Below are 22547 nucleotides of genomic sequence, written 5' to 3' on the forward strand. Positions count from 1 at the left end.
ATGTAGAGCAGAAAAAACAGAAAAAATAAGTCTGATGATTTAGGTGGGATTTATACTCCAATTCCAGCTCAGTTGGAGAAACTGCAATCAGTTTAATTTAAAAGTATTTTTCTGGAGTTTCCATATGAATATTGGCATCTTAAGAAAACAAATCTTTCAACAATATATATATATATATATATATATATATATATATATATATATATATATATATTTTTTTTTTTTTTTTTTTTTTTAAATCACACTCCAAAAGAAACCACCCTTGCACTTTGTTTTCTCCCATAAAATGATTCAGTTTTCCTCTTTGCATCCTCTTTCTGGAAAATGTTCAGAAAACGTTTCACCAATTCCTAACATAATAATTATCCTATTATCCTATAGTTTGTTTCAGTAGACCACTGCATACATCATAACAGTAGGCTACCCAAAGTTATTTGCTTGACCTTTTATTCTCTTCTTCTTTTAGAATCTCACACTTGAACACAGACGATTAAAAGCATTTTCTGTATCTGATGGAGTTGTGCAGCATGGATGGTGAGACTTTGGCTGGGATTAAATCTAAACTTTGACCCACCCGCTAGTAGAAAACTAAAGAACTACTCAGTTGCGGCTTCATTTTTAGTAAGATGGCACTTTCTTCTAATCATAAATGTAACCACTATGAAGAACAAGTTTGTAGATTGTTATTAGCAGGTGGGTCAAAGTTTTGATTTAATCTGGCACTTTGATTTATTAAGAAGAGTCTATCAGCAGCTCCAGCAAACATCATTTCCAGGCATGAAGTGTGAGGTATACAGTTCCCCTATCATTATCCATGCTGTAGTATCTATGTATGTATTTTTGAGTGTTGGCATTTACTTTACATCATCTGTAATGTACTTCTATAATGTAATGGGAGGCTCCAACTTAATTTCCCTCCACTCAATCCACGGCATCATTGTGTACTCTGTATTCCCACAAGGCTCCATGAATTTGCATTCTGCATTTCCTACGGATAATGACTGATTATGTTTCCATAAGGTGCTTGGTATGGGGACTGTATCTGCAGGCAGGCTAACTGCAGCACAGTACATACAGCACTAAAACAAGATTTTACAATGTTACTTCTGTAACTGGAGTAGAAATAATTGGTCTTTTGTATCAGGCCCTATATGAAGCCTAAAGCAAGGCTATTAGATTCAGATGCAGTGTTTGCTTCCTTTTGTGCTTGGTGTTTTTTCTCGGTTGGATTAGGGGCTTTGTGTCAGTAGTGCTTAAATCTGCATCACAGACGATTTGTTTACATTTAAGATTCTTGCCATATGTGAAATTCATATGTTTTACATGCACATCTATTACAAATTGCTATCATTGGGCCTCACCTTTGGATGTTGGGAAAGTGGGATTCAATGTCAAAAAAGGACATGACTTATGGCAGGGAAATCCCCACTGGAAAAAGACAGTCATTCTACATTGACTCCAATAGCTTGGATATCTGTCAAAATCTGACACAATTCTGAAAAGATGACTTATGAAGAGAAGTATAGCTAAATAATGTGATTGGAAGGAATATGAGGCCAAAGCTAGAGACTGAATGCCAGGTTCCCTTCTTAAACAAGAAATGTAAGGAGTATTCTTGGAAAGATGTCACTCAATAATTAAACTTTAAATGAAAACTTAAATGACAATTGAGCAAATCAGATTTATTAATATTTATTGATTGAGATACTGGGGTGACATCGGGGGAAAAATAGATCTAACATTTATAATAGTATGTTAGTAGTAGTATATCCTTGCAATTTGTCTTAAGATATTTTACAAGATGATTATATCAAGGATGGTTTGTTAGTATGATTTGGGGAATAGACTGCGAATTTCACATTTCCTGCTTTGTCTTATGAATTTTGCCAAGCAAAAAGCATAACCTGAAAGTAGTGGATTTAAAAAAGGGGAAAAATGTGCTTTGTCTTCATCTGCAGCAATTCTTTTGATGAGATTCCTGTAGTTACAAAAATCAATAAACCCCACTTTTAATAGCCTATATAATCAGTGGGCACAGTGTCCAAGCAGTGCAATTCATCATTGAAACACAATTGATTTGCTGTTAACTGTTAAAAGCTTGTGGTAGGAATTTAAGAAAACTGAAAAGTTGACCCACTGCCAGAACACACTGCTAAAATAGTTAATTCACCATTGGAGATTAAGCTGATTTTAGGTGCTCTTGTGTTGCCTTTCTTTAATCAATGTATTTGTATTTAAAATCGGTCTTTCTGGTGACAGGAAGTGTATTTATTGTGCCTGTTATACTGTAGGTGATACACACTGATACTAAACAAAATACAAATGGTTACTGACATTACATTTATTAAAATAAAGCGTACAAGCTTGGGCAATTTCTCATTCAAAACTGACTGAAATTACTGGATTTTTAAGTATTATAAAATAAAATACTTAAATACTGTCTTTCTGAGCTGGAAGAACAGCAAGAACAAATAAATGTAACTGATGTTTATATATTGACTACCACATCAAACGCCTTTTTCTCTGTTGTTTTACAGAAAAGAGTTCCTGACCAGATCCAGATAGGTTCACCCACAAGCTTTACCGATTCAAATTTCAAAAGGTCAGATCTATCAGTATTAAAATTTTGCTGCATTATTATTATTCACACATTATTCACATATTAAAATTAAACTGCATAGCACAAACTGCAATGGCAACATTTAATTTCTTGCCTCTCCAATGCAGTGCAATAGTCTTTTCTTTCCATTTGCAACAAAAGGTACACCACAATATCGAGGACCTGACCACTGTTTATTAACCTAGTCGACACTGACAATTCTTGTGCCGTTGTCTGGTAGTACGACAGATTCAATATTGTATTCTTTTTCTTAATTAAAAGTCACCTGGAGCATTTATTTCCTGTTAAAACAGCAGAGCTTTGTTTATTTTTAATTGAGGGTGCAGGACATCAGAGGTTTTAGTTTCCATTAATATTTAAAGCGCATTGTTTGAAGAAGCTTTAATACTCAACAAGGTGTAAAGGGAGGGTTGTGGAGCACATAGAATGAAGTGCTAAGATTTGTGGAGTTGGTTGTCTGGTCCTGGTTACCATTTTTTTTTTCTAGAGCATGCTTCTCAGTACAATAGTACTGAGAATATTTGGACCCATTAAGGCATCAGGTTAACAGTGCTAGAGAGAACGAGGATGGAGTGCGCTATAATACTTTTCCACAAGTGCTTGTTCAACTGGAGTTTGTTGAACCTAAGCTAAGGTTAATGGACTAACTCTAGATTCGGCAGTGAAGAGAGTTTTGCCTGTAATTGAAAGAAAAAAAAGAATATATATATATATATATATATATATATATATATATATATATATATATATATATATATATATAGTGGATGGAGGAGTTTCTATCTGGTTTTCTCTGACAGAAAACATAGATGACACTAAATAAAAGCAGTTCCTCCAATTCCACTATAACAGCCACAATACCTGGGTTCAAAAAGGCTTTTAATTAACTAAAATACAATCTGGTGTTAGGCAACAGCTTGATCTATTAAAGTAAGTTTATGCTCATGAAGAGAATTTAATGAAAACCTTGCCTGTCTGACATGGATTGCTCTTCTAGGACACAAACACAATATGACATTTTCATATGCAGTTTTGATGGAATATATTACAGAAAAATAAAAGGAATTACATTTTTAAATTACATAGCAGGAATTTATTTTGCAATATTCACCAATAAATAATACAACTTGGATTCCATTTATATATTTTGTTCGCTGGGTAATCAATGTCATTTCAGGCAATCTGAAAGTATCACATTTTAAACTGTCTAATTGAGTTGCAGGTGCTAAAACTAGCCGCCTCCCCCCCCCCCCCCAACCCTCCCTCTGCTCATTGTGAAAAATCTTAACTAGTGTTCAACAAAACAATTACTTAAGTATTCAGATGGTATTCTCTAGAAGGGGTTTAGAATTACAGTGAAGTAACTGACACATAAAATTTAAGAATATCTGTAAGAATGTTTACTGACTGATCAGCACTGTGGGAAGAAATTAACAAATGAGGGAAACCGATTCACCTAGCAAAGAGATGAGGATTATGATGATTGAAGTAACCTGACTGTTTATACATAGGGACACCATGGTACTTTTACTCTCCTCAGTCCATCACTTAACTCCTTCTACTGAAACAAATATAAAATAATTGAAAATTACGTGAAAATCTGAATTTAAATGAGTCTGAAATTGTATTGGGACTAACATGAAAAATCTGAAAATGTAATTATGTGGAAAACTCCCTCTCCACTCCTGCTAATTGAAATAATTTCCCTCATTCCCCCTCCCCCAGTGCTTCAATTGTAAGAGTCTACATAATTCTATACTCTCCCAGAGAAAAACAAATGGGGGAAGAGGGGGCATTAACACCAAATCTAGAACGATTCCTTATAGTTTAGAAGTGTGTGAATGATAATGAAAGTAATCACAATAAAGGGAAAGTGTACTGTAATGTACTGTAATATTATAAACGTGTTGCACTTGATTATAATACTGTCCTTATCAGACAAAATGTTTGCCTTCAGAACATAGGCCAGGAAACTGAACTTTCTATCAGCTTGTGGAGGCAGAACAATGCTGCTGTCACTGAGTAACTGTCGTGGTTGCTGAGAAGAAGTCAACAGGTCATGAAGTATACAGCAGGGAGTTGCTCACATAGCCTTGTATTCTCAGATTAACTAAAGTGAATTCAGTTCACATTTTATGACTCTGTGGGTCATAAAATGTGAACTGAATTCACTTTTGTTACCATTTTTCCATTCCAAATTGGGAGGCTATGAAAATAATAATTGCAAGTTTATCAAGATTGATCTAGATATTTTGATTAGGTGCATTATTATAATATGATTCTTCTACACCCTTCTACACAATACTAATAATAATCTTAAAAATTGTGCGCCAGCTTGACTGCTCATATAATATCAGCTAAAGCACACACTAATACATAATATTTGATCATGTTTAAAAAATTCAGTTAAACTAAATAAAACTTGTACTGTTTTGCAAATCTGTTATTACACATTTACAACTCCACATTTCAACATATAAACTTGAAATTTTGTGTTTTAAAAACAACATTTTGACTTTTAAACACAGCTCATTACTAGAGAAAAGACAGAGTACTGTAGGAATACCAATGTATTGAGATGTGGAATTGGCTAATGATAGCGACAGATATTGAAAAATACCTACTTGTCCAGATGGTTTAAGTTTGTCATATGAAACAATATGCCAAAAGCAATTGGACCTGTACTGTACAATATATACTGTACATTGATGTTTCGTTTTCTGTCTGTGGCTACAGAAAGGTTGAAAACAACTGAACACAAGCTGTGCCCCAGATTGCACACTTACTCCCTCTTTACCTTCCCTTGTGGGGCGGATGTACTATGGCCGTCATCTTAAAGGGTGTCTCAATAAGAGTGAAGGGAGCCTTATCAATGTTGTGTGCCCTTCACTACCCCCTTCTACAGAGTGTACAAAACAGTACATGCAGAAGTGTTTAATGCTGAAGTCCCAGAACTCTTTTCGTTAAAAGCGGAGACAAATAAATTGGGAACATTTGGAAAATATGGCAGCAGTGGGTGCATATAAATGTAACATAAATATAGCTAGCTAGGCAGTTGTAGATATTGTTGTTATTTATCAAGGAAATTGTAATATATAGATAGATAATATAAAACTAATCTATAATCATGATTTATATATATGACTAGATAGGTGCCAATACGTTTTTTCATTGTACTATCAATTATTACTGAAGTAGTATAAAATGATAGAGATTTAAGCGAACTATATATTTCTAAATTAGTATTATATGATCTTTTTATGAAATATAGTGACAGTGGAAGTTCTTTGGAAGAGGAACAGTGCAAATGCTACAGCCGTCTCCATTCTTTCAAACTACAATCTGACAAGAAAAGATTTGCATGGTTTCTTTCTCAGTCAAAGGTCAAGGCGCTGAATGATAATGCTATAGTGTGTCCCATTTAGTGCTTTTAGCTCCACCCTGGACACTACGCTCCCTCACTCGAGTACAGACTCTGACACATCATCACAACATCACAACAAAGTGCACAATTGTCAAAGGGTATAGAGAGCAAGTGTGTGATTTGGGACGCAGCCACAGACCTCAAGCATAAAAACTCTTGGATGAAACTTGGATGATAAATCTACTGATAAACTGATAAATCAGTCTGAAAAAAACCCCAAAGGAACTAATATCTAATAACTAATAATAATGAGACAACCGATATGTTACACCCCCCCCCCCCCTCCAACCTCCATACTCAGCACACCCAAACTAGGAGAAAGGCCAAAGCTGTCAGAAACACACTGCGAGGGGAGGCCTCAGCAAATTGGAAAGCCTGCGCTGTGATTCTGCAGTGCAATCCATATTGGAGGAGTTTGGAAACCACCCTCCCCCCTTCCACCCTCTTGAAGATCTGAAAATGGGTTTTGTCAAGGCAGGGAGCTCAGAGACTCTGCATTAATTATTGATGCTCTTCACGCACAGCTATCAGGAGTGAGAAAGGAGTTACTGCTCACATGACCATATGGCTCCATAGTCACCGGTACACTTTGAAATAGGACATGATTTTAAAGTTGTCTTTAAAAAGAAAAAATACATTAATGAAGCATTACAACTTTGCTGAGATGAATATGGATGTTTAATTACTATGGCCAGCAAAGAGGTACCTGTGATCAACTGTTCACTATTCCTGCCATCACTCAGACTAAAAGTAAATGATCAATGTCACCCTTTAGGTGATAGAAAATATTTATTTTTAATGTAAATCAAGGGAATTGTGTCTTTAACATTTTAATAAAAGGACAAAAACATAATATTAATAATTGCAAACAACACCACATAAAACAAGCATAAATGCCCTTAACAATACAAATACATTTCAAGCCTTTATTCATATATATTATTATTGATGAGCAGAGTAATTAAGCAGCGATACAAAATTTGATAAAATGCTCAATCTAAAGGTTTCTGTAAAAAGGGCATTTAAAAATCCCAGCCTGTGTGGAATCATATGTTCACCAAACGTTAGAGACAAGATTTTCAAACTCTCACCTATTGATCCATTTCAGGTATTACCAGCTGTAGGCCCTGGTGCCAAATTTAACAAATATGTTTTTGTTGTTGTTTAACTGGATCACCCTGTCTTATGTAAATACACTCCAAGTATCACTCTTGAAATATCCATCAATAGCTGGTACTTGTTAAATAAAAGCCTGTGACCCTGTGACAACTAAAATGTAACTAAACAGCAAAATGAATATGCTTCACTGAGTTGAATGTTTAGTAAAAGACAAGGGTAGCTAACAAGAGGTATGTATGCTGTATTTACTGCTAGGGGTTGAAGTTTGTGCTAACACTCTGCTTCATTACTGCAAAATACAACAGATACATAAGCAGGGAGATAAGGCACAGATTTGGTGACTGATTGGTTACAGTGCATTATGTTATACATATTAAATAATTGCTGTGGATCACAGATACATCATGCACCCTCAACAGCACTCTTTACTGTAGAATTTAAAAATAATTTAAAAGATCCAACCGATGACAGAATAAGAGCCTTCTTTTTGTTTTTGCAACAATCTGCAATGTCACTTTAGTAAGTATATTTCAAAAATTGACTTTCCTATATATTACTTCTGAAAGAGAGGTAGACTTAACATGCAACATCATACACTGTCAACATTTCACTCTTAAAATAGGACTTTAATTTCTGAATAATACTACCCATTTTTAAAATCCATCATCTGTGTAGTGGCTTCATTTGATTTAAATTTAAGTTGTTCTTGTTTAATGCAGAGATGACTGGAACTGCAGCTGCTGCGTTCGCTATTTCAAGATTAAATTTGACAAAGCTTTTAAAATATTGGCCGTTTGTTACATTGCAGCATTGTCAAAGCTAGGGATTCCATATAAAATGACAAAGCAAACTAATGCTTCTACACACCAACAAAAACATGAAAAACTAAATTATCTATGGCTTTCAATGTTCTTTTTTTATGTTAGTTTTATTATTTATGTTGCACATGAAAAATGGGAACATAGTCAATTCAAATCTAATATGCAGTAAAACAGAATACCTACCCAATAATTGAACTGGCAATATAATACAATTAGATGTATTAATTGTAATGACACAGTATCCAGGCACCTTATTAAAGGTACATTATCAATAACAATAAGATGGAGTTTTATTCAAATTTGAACACATTAACTTAATAGATTAATATGTGTGAGAAATTAATCATATTGCTTATTGCATGGACTAGCTTTTATTGTTCCTTTCTGTCTGGGCCTCAGATTTTTGTTGTAACTTTTTTGTTAAAGTTATACATTATTTAGAAGAATGTAGAATGTTGTAACTGTAAACTGCTATGTCATTACTGTCATTACTTAATACAAGGCTATTGGCTGTTTCTCTTTGTTCTTCTTCCTGGTTCAATATGTTTTCTGCATACTATATTTCTAAATACATTTGCAGACCTGCCCAAGTGCTGCCAGGGTTGGGTGTCTTAAAGTTGGCTTGATATCACCATGCACCACTGTCCCCTACTGTTTGTATTAAAAAGTATATTAATAAGGGCTGTGGCCATATTGTTATTGACACCAAAATGTTATTCCCATTGGAGGCCCACACTGTTAAGTGGATGGCTTGACTGTGTACTTGGTGGAGAAGTGTGTGCAGGAAATGGACTGTTCAGGATAAAATTAGGGAATTAGCTGATTGTTCAAAACATACCTGGGAAATGTAAGTTAAACTGCTGCAACCTATTCATAGACTAAACAAATTACTAAATGGAAGTAAATGAAGTTGCTCCCTCAGACACACTCACATGTATTTCACAACTTCCAAATATAAGTGTATTAACATAATAGAACCAACCTGGCAATGGAACTTGAATCTTGTTTCTACAGATGTGATTTAATGAATTTTTTCCCACACACACAAAAAAAGGTTATTTTTAATTTAAAATAAATATTAAGATATTTTTGAAGAATTTAACAAGAGCAGGCTGTATTAAACTGAATGCACTGTGTAAGTTAAATTCTACCACGAGTGCCCTTGCAATTCCTATTGCTGATGCCTTTTCAAAACAAAAACAATATGAGGTTCTCTCACATTTTATTTTATCTTGAGTTGCTATTATGTTCTGAATTATGTATAAATATGCATGTATCTCGGAATCTACCTACCCCATCTCTCAGCCTTGCACTAACACTTACTGCGAACATGCAGGCCAGAGCAGGAATGACTTCATCAGTACTGTTCATGTGTCACTGAGGCAAATCGGTAACCCAGTATGTAGTTTAAAGACAAACACACTTGTAAATGTATGAATCACTCAAAACTTACAAAGAACACAACAAACTGAAATCGCAACAGGGGTATGAAAACTAACAATGAAGCATCCAAGTAAGTAATGGTCATTTTTTTGTTTATTTTTTAATTTCTTTTTTAAATTAAACTTATTAAACTGGACTGAACAAGCATAACACGTTTAACCCATTGACAGCTATGTATCAGTTTATCATGGTCAGTTAAAAAATAATGATATTTGCAAATACCTTTTCTTCCAATACATCGTAACAGTATAACAAGGGATTTTCAAAATGTTTACCACGAGTTACTCGTGCGGAGCGTGTGCGGATTGAAACCGTGTTAGTCTAGGTTAAACTTCACCACAAATCGCTCAATGGTTAACGCGACCATATCGACACTGTTAATCTAGCGGTGGCCAATATCAACGGCACCTGATGTTTAGATGTCCGATCACCGTGACGCGAACCCCAACCCCCGGTTTCAGCATCTCCTCCTTTTCTTTCCATACAGTCGCGCAGCTCCTCCGTCCCCTCACCAGACGAACCAATCAGATACCACCCCAGACTGACAGACTTTAGATATCCATAAATCGGAGTTAAAGAAAGAGATGCTTCCACTAGCAAAGCGGTTTCAGTGAACGTTCTTCATTTTTGTTTTGTTTTTTTTATTTTCCCCTCTACTCTGTCTTTCCTACAGTCCAGGCTTTAATAGCGTAGAGCTTTTGCTACCACCCACCGCTGAACCTCCGAAGAGAGGCATATTCTCTCTCTCTCTCTCTCTCTCTCTCTCTCTCTCTCTCTCTCTCTCTCTCTCTCTCTCTCTCTCTCTCTCTCTCTCTCTCTCTCTCTCTCTCTCTCCTCACAAGGCTTGTCCTTGTCCTTGGGATCTCCGAGACTGTCCCCCTTTTTCTCTTCCCCACGTTTCATTCGCGAAAGGCAACATTTCGAATCCCCCGCTTACAGACATTTTTACAATTTCTTTGTCAACCCCGTACAACAAGAATGGTCATGGTAAGTACAATCTTAAAGTGCGTTCTGTATTGTTATGCTTTTACTTAGAAAAGTGGTGGATTGTGTTATACAATGAGGGCTGGTTGCACAGTCTCATATTAGCACTAGTCATGGACTAAATACTAATGTTATTTTATGTAGAGTAGTCCTAGACTAGGCTTAACCAAGATCGTGAAAGCAGCCATAAATGTCACAAGCTTTTGACTCGATATCTTAACTGTATGCACCTTGAACAAAATAAAACACTTATTTCTTCACATCCAATGTAATACCTTATACAACATGGTAAGGGATTTGTGCATGTCGATGTGCCTGATTTCGTTACGCCAATACGCCAAAGGGAGAACTTGCGCGTGGCGTTTCGCCCTGTTTGGGTGCTGGTCATCGGAACCGCGATTGATGTGACCCCGTACTGTGCAACAGGCGAGGGATGCAAATGTTAGGTAGATCCGATTGACGGAACATAGAAGCATAGACATTGCTTCTATGCTTTCCTTGCTGAGGGCTACTGAATATTGTGCGCATAAAACGGATTGTATTCAGACGGCTATATTATTTGACCCCCCCACTATTATTATTATTATTATTTTTTATTATTGTTTTTGGAAAAACCTACGAAACTGGGTAACAGGTTGCAGGTTTTGAGACAATTGTAGTGCGTGTGTTTATACAGACATACATATATATATATATATATATATATATATATATATATATATATATATATATATATATATATATATATATATATATATAAACAATAAATTACGGTTCACTATTTGTATTTTAACAGTGATGAAATAAGTCGAAATAAGCCTGAATAAGCCTGTCCTTCTCTGTTCAGACTTAGTTTTGTCCACGCTCCTAGCACAGTGTATTGGTTCGCACGCTTTCGAAATAGAAAACAATATTCAAAATAATGAAGGTTTAACATAATAACCAAATAACTAGGTTACATATATATGGGACTGTCGTGTATGTGTGTGCCTTTATTATTTATATAGGTGTATTATTTGCATACATACTGTACAACTATACTGTGGTCAGTAGCTTGTGAGTTTGGATTTGCATTCACCTGCACACGCACACACACAACATCAGCAACAGCAGTTGACTGCTCTCTGCGACGCTGCCTGAGTGAAGGTGTTAATTTAGAAGAGAAGGACGAAAGGCTAGGCGAGCCAGTGAAAACGCTGCAGATTGCATTTCTAGAGAGTAGGCAGCTCTGACCTCACAGAAAGGAGGAGACTGGAGTGAGTTGCAGCGCAGTGCTCATGCCGATGCTTTTGCATTGTCGCCGAGCCTCTCTGGAAGGAGGAATGTCTGCTTTTATAAACCGCCTTCTGTCTCCCAGTCACTGAGAGGGCTCAAGGGGGAAATTCGCTCGGGGGAAGAAATCTACTGCCAGCTCACAAATGGAGTGGAATGGGTTTAAAATGGTAAGGAGGTGTAGCCGTTGTTCTCCACATTTTCTAATGTCACTGCCTGCAACCGTTGTCTCCTGCTTTCGTTTTTAGATGCCGTGTGATTTATTGCAGTTTGGGGATCGGCAGAATTTTTTTTCTCTCCAGTCCGAGGGAGTTTGTGTATATCTGATGGGGATTGTGGGGGGATTCAGGTAATGTAAAAGTCTAGGATGTACACCCTTTTAAATGCTAAGACTGAGAAGCTGTTAATGCCAGGTTATGCTCCATTTGAGTTGTACTTGTCTTTGTTAAATATCAAATTCACATATGGTGTCGGCATGTAAAAAGAAATGGCTATTATTAGGTAGAATTTAAAGTGTGCTACACTTTGCATGTTTATATACCTCATTGCAAATAATACATGCATGCGTTTGTATTCATTTGTTTGTCCATGAATATTGACAGACACACACACACACCTATATAAGTGTGGTCTGCACAACCACTGCACAGACACCCAGGTACATAAAGGTGTGATGCTCTTCAGAACCATAGCCATGTATGTGTTGTGTGTGCTTGCAGGGGCGTATGTTTCGCTTCAGATTGGGGGGAAGCTGTTTTCAATGTTGGGGGGATGTGTCCCCTACGCCATAGAGCTGGGTATAAAATGTTGGGGGGGACAATTTAAGGTTCTCTCAACATTGGGGGGGAGACGTCCCCCCCTAAACCTACGCCTATGTGTGCTTGTATGTGTGTGTGTGCGTGCCTTACATCAATAAACCAGTTCTGTGGTATCTCAGCATAGGTCCTTTAGTCTCTGCTTCTTGGGGTTATGGAAGCTTTCGTTCAGCATGCAAGATGCATTTTTCCATAGGTTTCCTTTTTCTTCAGAAATGTCTGCTTATTGTTGAAGGTGGGCTTAGAATTGTAGCTTCATACAGATGTCACAGTACAAGCAGGTAGGCAAGCATTGCCTGACAGAGGCTTTAGTTTAACTTGTGTCACTTATTGAAGACTTGTCTGGCCAACTTAAGCGTGTGATTTTTTTTTTAATTTAAACATTCCCTTACCATGTGACAGATTCCCTACTTAATTTTTTTATCGCTAACTGCTGATGCCACCATAATATATATTTAATATTGATAAGGAAAGAAACATAATGAAATGCGTATATAGGCTTTTTGAAAGGAATATGTAGAAGAGATATTTAAATGGACATTAAAACATCTCATTCACCGAAAAGTATATATACTCCCTGGCCACGCCATGAAGTCTTGAGTTTTTCATCAACAAAATTGTCATCTTCAATATCGCATTAAGAAGTAAAGCAGGGAGAATATAAAGAAAAAAGGGATACAAATCAGGAAGAAAATACAGCTGTGCAAGGGAGCCCAACCCCCCTGATAACAGTCAGAGTGCTGTAGTGTGGGACAGGGCCCCTGGCTGAGACGAGGGAGAAAGAGAGAGGACATGCAGTGTTTACAGTGCAGAAATGCAAACCCTCCCTGCGAGCCGCCTGTCCGCTCTCTCTCTTTCTCTCTCTCTCTCTCTCTCTCACTCTCTCCCCATCTGCGGAGTCATCAGAAGTCTGCGCTGCTAGCTGTCAGAAAGGCTTTGCTCATGCATGGTTCTCTGGCAGCATCTGTGACTTTGACAGCATGCAGGGTTACAGAAAGTGGTTTATGTTGACCTCCTGGGCTGTGGTATTTTAATGCTAATAATAGCACAAAAAAAACTAAAAACAGTCAAGTTGTCTACAGTTTAGGAGTTTGATTTCTCTCTGAAAGGCCTTGGAAGCTTGAGGCGCTTTCAAACGATGGGCTTGTCACTTGGGGGTTGATAAAGGCTCAAGGGGGTGTGATAACAGGGGCCACTATTTGTCTTTCCACTCTGCAATTAAGAAAGACAGAAGGAACTGGCTAAACCCAGGAGGTATGTGGGGACTGGCATGTGTTCAAATCACAGAGGGGAGAGAGAGCGAGAGACAGACAGAGACAAAGACAGGTTCACAGTAGACAGACACAGAGGTCAACACTGTCTCATCCCAGTGCCAGGAGACAGAAACACATTATTTTCCACAAACCCTCTCCTAAACATCTTTGGAAAAACACTAGTTCTGGGAAGCCAAGACCATAGCGTGAATCTGAGGAGACAAGAAAAGTAGATGTATGTTTTTTTTTTGGAAGACCAATTTATATATTTAGCCATTTATTTAGTTATTTTCTCTTATTTGCCTGTTCTTTTTTGGGGCATATGACAACTACTGATTTCTCCCTGGTAGACAGTTGAGAATAGTTGAAGGTATTTAAGTAACTGATTCCATTAAGAAAAAAAGTGCCATTGATACAGGGGTGATGTTTTCAATATATTGTAATGTTACAACCATCTTATACTAACATTACACAGGTTAAAGTGGCTTGCTTTATCATGATGGATATATGCCAGTGATGGTTCATTCTTTAATTTCAAATTGTCTTGATACATTATTCAATCTGTTTTGATTAACAATATCAGTCTAAAAGGATAGATCTTAAGGATAGTTTTTCCAAGTAAATTATATCTGATTTTCTTGTTTACTTTTCATCCACTTAACCTTGTTTTTGCACTTGAGATAAATTTGAGTACAGTAAAGGAAATAGGCCTAACTGACAAGTGGAGAGATGTGCAGAGACACAGAGAATGGGAGGCAGATTAAGAGTTAGACAAATAAACGGAGGAGAGAGTCTGACTAAAGGAGACTGGAGCGGGAATGCTGGAGAACGCTTATGTGTTAAATCACTGGGACCTCCAGCTCTGAGCACCTGTCAGGGATGGAGCGGAGTCTCATTGCCAGGTTTTGCCTGCCCTTTGGAGTTAATTAAATTATTCTCTCTTTCAAACCTATAAGTACAAGGCATGGTCAGATTGCTGCCCAATACTGGGCATCTTTAATGTCTCTAACGTTTTTTTTTTACTGCTCTAGGAACCTTATTTCTGATTCAGTCCACTCAAAAAATAATAATAATAAAGTTTTCCTTTTTCCCAGATCCAGATATACATCTATATCTGATATGTGGTTGTTAAACAGGGTGTTTCAGCTTGGATGGTTGTGCAAACATTTCTGGTTATTGTGAAGGCAAGGTAATCCGGTACCTTGCAACAATGTGCGCTCCACTCCTTCACTGTGGTTCCAAGGGTCGATTTCCGTCACTGGGCTCCACAGGGCTGCAGTGTTCTTCAATGCAGGGTGATTGATAGCAGCCAGAAGTATTTGTTGTTTGTTAGTCTTTTTTAATTAAGAAAGAAAAAATTAAGATATTTCCTATGGACCGCTAAAGGCGTTTTCATTAAACTTAAGCTAACAACAACAACAACAACCCTGATACTGTTGTTTTTTTTTCTTTAAAAAAAGTAATGCCTAGGGATCTTTGACAATTTCTGTGTTTCTTCCATTAACTTGTAAATTGTATCGTTGTTTTGGCTTTTAAATACGATGCACATTTTGTAACCACCTTTGCTTATTAGATTTTCTGTTTCTTAAGGGTTTCAGCAAGTAATTGTGGTAAGTGGCTAGACTGAAAGCAGTTGGATTGTTAATAGTACACAGTTAGGTATGAAATAAATCTGAATCTTTCATGAGGAAACGATTTTTACAATGCAAACAATCCTACTGAGTTTTTGCTTTATAGGAAATGTTATGTTTATTCTTAATATGAACTAACTACAGTAAATTGGATTTGTTTAAAATTAGGGTTTATGAGCTGTTATTGCTAATGGTATTTATACAAGCCTGCCTTACATTATTGTCTCTAAAGTAATGCCTTTCTTTATGTAAAGGTTAAATATACAAGACTATCAATTAATGTTTGAGCAAACATTTAAGAGTCTTCCAGAGTGATTTTATTTCCTCCCAGGCAGCTAAAAAATTAAGATTCTGCTGTGAGGGAAGTATAGAGAATTGTAACCGACTGCCACAAACGAATGTCTAATTCCTCTGGCAGAATTTTCCTCAGCTGAAAATATTTAGCATAATAAATCATTAATTTACAGAGGCCACGTTCTTGCTGTTCACTCCTGCTTTTAGAAAATTGACACAAAAACAAAAGAGGGGAAATTATCCCAGAAGAAGAATGGGCAGTAAATTAATCCTGAACCATTCTAATTCAAGATGTTTTTTTCATGATGTTAAGGGATCATATATATTCTTTCCTCTGTCTGGGCTTTCTTTCCCTCGGTTTTAATATTCATACAGACATTTCTGTTTGAGTGGCAGTTTCTCCCGAGACCATGCATAACTGTATGCTCCTCTGATCTGCGTTTTGCATCCCAAGGAAAAAAAGAAAACAGAAAGAAAAATTGGTGTGTGGTAAACAGAGCTGTACAGTGTTGCGTTCAAAAAGGGAGAGAAAAGTCATCCAACATGAATGATGTTAGAGGACATTTCAAGGTCAGTCATATAACAGAGCTTCAGTCTTTATTCTTTACAGCAAAAAACACATCATATGTTGAGAATATCTCTATTTCTTACTTAACTGCATATAGTGATGCAAATGCAGAATGTACATTTAGTTTACCTTTTAAATTCCATTAAATGTTTTTTGAGCTGTAGTATTTAGAAAAAAATGGTTTGCTTATTTTGCTTAAAATACATAATACATACGTCTATATGAAGGAAGGAAATTGTAAATGAATAGTCCGTTATTCAATATTAATAAGATGCCAGTGAGTTCTTGTAGCATTGGTTCAGGTTATTTGTACCATTTGTAAGGAAGGTTGACTTTATGGTACACAAGAAATAACATTGAATTAAAAATAGTGCTGTTTTAAATTGAAAACTATAAAAAAACATCTGTAGTTACTATCTGAATGCACCAGCATCCCAAATATAACAAAATTAAAATCATCAGCCTCCCATTATTCATAGTAGTAGCCTAACACGGAGTCAGAACCTATTCCTTACTGCATATTCCAGAATTTGCAGTTACAGTATACATTAATAGTAATACAATTACATTGCACAGAATATTTTCAAGAAAATAATAATCAGAAATAATACACAGAAGGTTAAAGTTTAATGAAAAGGACCTTCAGAACTACAACATACAACATCGATGAGTACTGATGAAACCTGCAAAAATCTGTATATGCAAGGAAAGCAAAGTGGACAACATGCTCAGTTATATTTAAGTCATAATAATATATATTAAAAAACTGGGATATGTGGTGAGAAAAGCCACTTAATCACACACATACAGTTGGGATGTAAGCACTACAGTGAAAGGAGAAGGAAAGAGAAACAAGAATATTCATATTACAGACTGCGCAACAACCAGCCCTGTCCACCCCTGAGCTTTGCTGCACACACAGACAACACGGACACACACGCACACTTTTGCAGTAACACTTATTTCAAAGAAGGCCTTTCACAGGTCAGTGACAATGCAGAAGAGAGTTGTGTTTTGAAGCCTGGCCACCACCCTGCCGGGACCCTGCTGTCTGTCAGTGATGTAGAAACCAGTAAAGGGGTCAGTGACGAATAAGGATTTTAAAATGGTAAAAAAAAAAATATATATATATATATATATATTTTTTTTTTTTCTACCTTAATTAGAATGTTATGCATATATTTCAAAAAGGTTTATTTCTGAAAATAATAATTTAAACTATTATAAATCATATGATTTCTAGTATAAAAATATCATAACAGATAACAAATTTGCAAAATATTTGTCATCATAGAGTGGGTTATATGTATTCATAGTTTGATCTCAACAAGCATATTCAGCCCAGAAAAATAAATAAATAATAATACAAAATAGTCTCACAATTTTGGGCTTTTCTATTTACACCGGTGCATTTTTTGAAGTTAGTCACCCAAAACTTAACGCTGAATAGTGAAAAATGCTGGGAAACATATGATTATTGTTGTATCCTTAACTCAAGGACACTGACAAGAACAATCTGTGTTGTCCTACCTGACTGATGTAGATGAAAAAAATGTACTTAAAAAATAATTCTGCATTTAACCGAGAGTAAGAGTCACTACAATTATATATATTTTTTAATTAACAGTAAATAATCAGAAGTGAGCAGTCACTTTGATGCAATACAGTTCCACTCAAAGCATAGGCTATTTGATAAAACCATAGCAGTAAAACATTTTAAGATTTAAAAACATTAAAACAAAATTATACAGGAAACATGTAAACATATGCCATTAAAAAAAATAGCAACAACAATGTTGTAACTCATTTATGACATGAAGTCATTAACATTTAATTCATTAACATTTCAACAGATTAAAAAGTATATTGAATGTTTTGATATCATGACATTTTAAATATATAGGAATTATGCTACTTTTGAACTTGGATTTATATATTCTCTTAGAACTTGCAAATGGCTTCATGGCATAAACATAAGATAGAAAAATAATGACCGTGTTGTTATCTTGTTTGTTATTTAAGGACATCCACACAGACAAAATTTGCATTGCACAGAATAATGTTATAAAAATGTTATTGTGTTGTTAAAACGATATGACAATGTAAATGTGATGCCTACACACTTAAAAATACTCCTAAAAACAATAAAAATATAAGCAAGTCACTCCAGATAACGAGTGACATTGTTGGATAACAGAAAGTGATATTTTTCCGGTATGACAAAATCGTTTTCCAGTATGACAAAACTGTTTTACGGTATGAACAAAATACAAGTTTTAACTTATGAATCAAGCAATTACTTGTATATAAATGTATTACTTTGACCTACAATTATTCAATGTCATCTTTCACATTAAATATACTTAAAAAAAAAAAAACAATACTAGAAATGTTTTTTAAGTGTTGTCCAGTATGTATAACACAGAATTTTGTTCCTTAGTGCACCAGTGATCGAAAAGGTCAAATTATCAACATTTTATGATAGACTTACTAAACTTTCTGCAAAGCCTGGGGGTCCATCCTAATCTTCTGAATGATGTAATGTCCTGTTACATGGCTAGCAAAATGCATTCTGATGTAAAAATGATTCTGAATGTCTGTTGTCCAGAATGACATTGGAAGAAATCCCAATTTAGGGACACAAGTTTTTTTAAATGAAATTAAGGGTCTTTGCAATATTTTTATACATTAATGCAAACACTCACACAATTATGCCCAACTGTTAGATCTAAGGTTTTATAGAGTTTTTGTAACATTTTTTAATTTTCATTTTACGTGTGGACAGTTATCCGGTATGACATTTTGGATGATTGGAGATTAAGAGCTCCTAAAATTTTAAATACTCATGAAAAATACTCCTATCATAGCGCTTTTCCACCGATAATGAGCCGGTGCTAGTTCGGAGCCGGTGCCTAATTTGGAACCATTTTTTGCTTTTCCACCACAGAAGAACTGTCTCCGGGCTGGCACGGAGCCACTATTTCTGGCACCAAAAACTTGCTGGTCTGGAACCTAAGAACCAGTGACGCCAGGGGCCGGGGGGCGGGGTAAAGACGTTTCCACCAAAAGTTATGTGCTGGAGTTCAGCCGCCATGTTTAAAATGCCAACAGAGAGTTTTGATTAAAAATGAGCGAAATCAGTAGCGAACAGCAGCAAACAGTCTGTCGAGGAGAGGGACACTACAGTAACAATATGGTCTCACCAGGTCAACTAACTAGTTAGGAGTTGGCAAATGGCAGCAATGAAAGACGACTGAGCGCACCTTCCGTGAAAGGAAAGATGTGTTACAGCGATATTATGATGATGGAGAGTTAATGCGACGATATACAGTGAGGGAAAAAAGTATTTGATCCCCTGCTGATTTTGTACGTTTGCCCACTGACAAAAAAAAATGATCAGTCTATAATTTTAATGGTAGGTGTATTTTAACAGTGAGAGACAGAATAACAACACAAAAATCCAGAAAAACGCATTTCAAAAAAGTTATAAATTGATTTGCATGTTAATGAGGGAAATAAGTATTTGATCCCCTAGCAAGATTTCTGGCTCCCAGGTGTCTTTTATACAGGTAACGAGCTGAGATTAGGAGCATTTATCCCACTGAGACAAATTTGTTGAGGTGTCCGTGCCTCATTTCTCCACGTGGTTATTAAGTTTATTTTTTCAGTATTAGAACCTTTATCAATTAATATGGATACATGCATTTTACATATAAACTCAACATTTCTTGTTTGATTCAGTAATAATACGTTTCTATTGATCACTTTAATCATATAAATTCTTCTAAAAACAACTTTCACTGGTCCAACCAGGATAAAACTGGATCAGGGTTGGAGTGTAAAGTGTAGATTGACAGAGGGGGAGGGTGGGGTGTGAAGTAGGTTTGCAATCCACAATTTACGGAGGGTTAGTAATCCAGGGAAGGTAATCAAATGTTCCTTATTATGACACCTTTTTAGATACTACTTATTGAACCTTTGCAATTGTGTGCATACGTTGTGTGAAACTGGATACATGTTTAAGTTATTTATTACAGTTATATTCCAAGCCTATTACAAAATGTAAATAGTTTAAGAAATTAGTCAAGAGACATCAGCAATTGATAATTTCCTTTAGTCAGAAGATGAAGACAAAAGGCTGTTTTGGTTTGATTTCCATTTTAGGTGAAAAAAATAGATGTGTGTGATTTACACAATATGATTTTAATCATCTTTTATAAAAGGACTATATCATACAATATTTATGTAACAAAATTATATGTGAATTCACATATAATGTATTGGTGAACAAAATAGCAATATAAGACAAAGGGTTCTGTGACAGAAATGTTACAAGATATGTAAAAGTATTGTATTGAGGTGAAAGAAAAAAACTGCCATCTAAGTATTAGGAGCACATTTGGTGTTTTACAAGGGGGTAACCTAATCTATTGTATAAATACAAAAATGCAGATTTAAAGGGACACCTTGTGGCGATTATATATCTTTCATATATAATTAAAGATTTTATTTTATTGAGTTTTATATATATATATATATATATATATATATATATTGATAGACAGTTTTGAATACCACAATGATTAAGAATATCTGTGTGCCACACACCTTTTTCAGTTATGTATTCCTACTCTACTAATGGAATGCTGTAGGCTAATGCTTCAACCCATTTGTGCCTACATGCTTTAAAATTATGATTTGTTTGTTTTGTTTGGTATACTTGTGTGCTTATGTGACTTAAGATAACTGGTCTGCTTTACATTTTAACTTTGTTTAAAAAAATATAAATATAATTTTTTGCAAAATTGCATCTCTCTCAAATTGTTCCTTGCGCTGTTTTAATTATAGTTTTACTATAGCTCCTAGGGATGAAATTGGTTCTTTTGACTTAATTGTGCTCTCATACATCAGTAATCTTCTCTAATTGTGAGTCTTTGAAAGCACTTAAGCAACATTGTAGCACTATGTCCAAATTTTCCATTTCAAATTAACACTACAACAAACAAAGCCCACAGTCTTTTCTAGTTTTTACTACAGCCTGTAAATCTTTATCAGGAATGTTTGGATTAATATAGTTCCTTTAAATCGGTATACTTTCTTTAAAGTAGAAAATATCAAGTGGAATAAACACATTTTATGAAGATTCATTGCACATCATAGATGAAAAAATGAAGATAATCTTTTATATGGAAATCCATGAACATTGAATCTATTTTAACCTATTGAATGTTCCAGAAAGCACTGTTGGCTGACCATTTTGAAAAACTACTTTATATTTGTACACTAAATCATCAACAACAATTCATAGCCATTTGGTTTATTGTGTGCCTTTTGCAGTTAAATTTAAAATGTATTAAAGAAAAATACTCACAGAGCACAGCATTTTGCAATGTTTGACGTGACAATGAAGTTTGCAATAGATGACATGTCATGTAATTTTGTTCTATGTATCACTATTCAGCAGTGGATGAGATTGATGAAATAAATAAAACCATTTAACTTTCCAAATGCCAAGACAAGCTCATACTGAAAAGTTCACATTTTTGATCAAACAGGTGACTGATCAATGCATTGATCCAGAGATCTGGATTTGCAACAGGATCAAGATTGAATTAACCGAAGGGGACCTGTGTGGGGTGGTTTCAGTATTTGTTAAATATATTTCCCTTAAATACAACAACGTTGTGCCAAAATAAAAATAAATAAATAAATAAATAGAATACAAAATAAATAGATTAATAAAAAAGGAAATATATATATATATTAATTAATGTAGGCCTATGTATTTTGTTATTTATTTATTCTTTAATATGTACATTCAAAAACTGACTACAACTGCCAGTCCAAAAATCCATGTGTAATTTGTAACTGAATATGGAAATTGCTAATGAATATGCAAATTAGTGATGCACTGACACTGGTGATTAAATATTTGTGATGATAGGTTGCTGGTGATAAAATTTCAATGATGAAAAGTGCGTGATGAAAATACCGGATGCTGTAATAAGTTGCCACACAATTATTGTATGGATTTAAATGCTAACAAATTGGAACTGTCTTCATTCAAAAGTTAAAAAGGTAAATACATGTGATTTGTTTAATATTCCAATGACTAAAACTGAATTAAATGTATGCAGGTTTTAGGTCAATATAACCAAATTAAATAGCATGCCTAAAATGTGACTATATCTCATAGACATTTTTAGAACTGACTAAGACCACGACTAAATAAAAAACTGATGACTTAAATTAACACTGAACAGGACACTCACTGACAAATAGCTTATTTTATAATAAACTAAA

General features: G+C 35.3%; 1 protein-coding gene across 5 annotated transcripts in view; it reads left to right on the forward strand.

The window, feature by feature from the left end:
* Positions 1 to 22547, forward strand: part of elavl4 (ELAV like neuron-specific RNA binding protein 4) — a 169092-nt gene that overhangs the window by 36851 nt on the left and 109694 nt on the right. The window contains exon 1 of one of the 5 annotated variants that reach the window (XM_066692006.1): positions 10244 to 10414. The exons of 3 other annotated variants lie outside the window; for them this stretch is intronic. In XM_066692006.1, coding sequence (XP_066548103.1) covers positions 10406 to 10414 — 9 coding nt within the window. In that variant the 5' untranslated portion in view covers positions 10244 to 10405. Of the gene's footprint in view, positions 1 to 10243; positions 10415 to 11657; positions 11854 to 22547 lie in introns of those variants that run through there. One more of the 5 variants, XM_066692005.1, reaches the window with a different exon arrangement.

This window comes from Amia ocellicauda, chromosome 19 (assembly GCF_036373705.1).
Source record: "Amia ocellicauda isolate fAmiCal2 chromosome 19, fAmiCal2.hap1, whole genome shotgun sequence".
NCBI classification, from domain to species: Eukaryota; Metazoa; Chordata; class Actinopteri; order Amiiformes; family Amiidae; genus Amia; species Amia ocellicauda.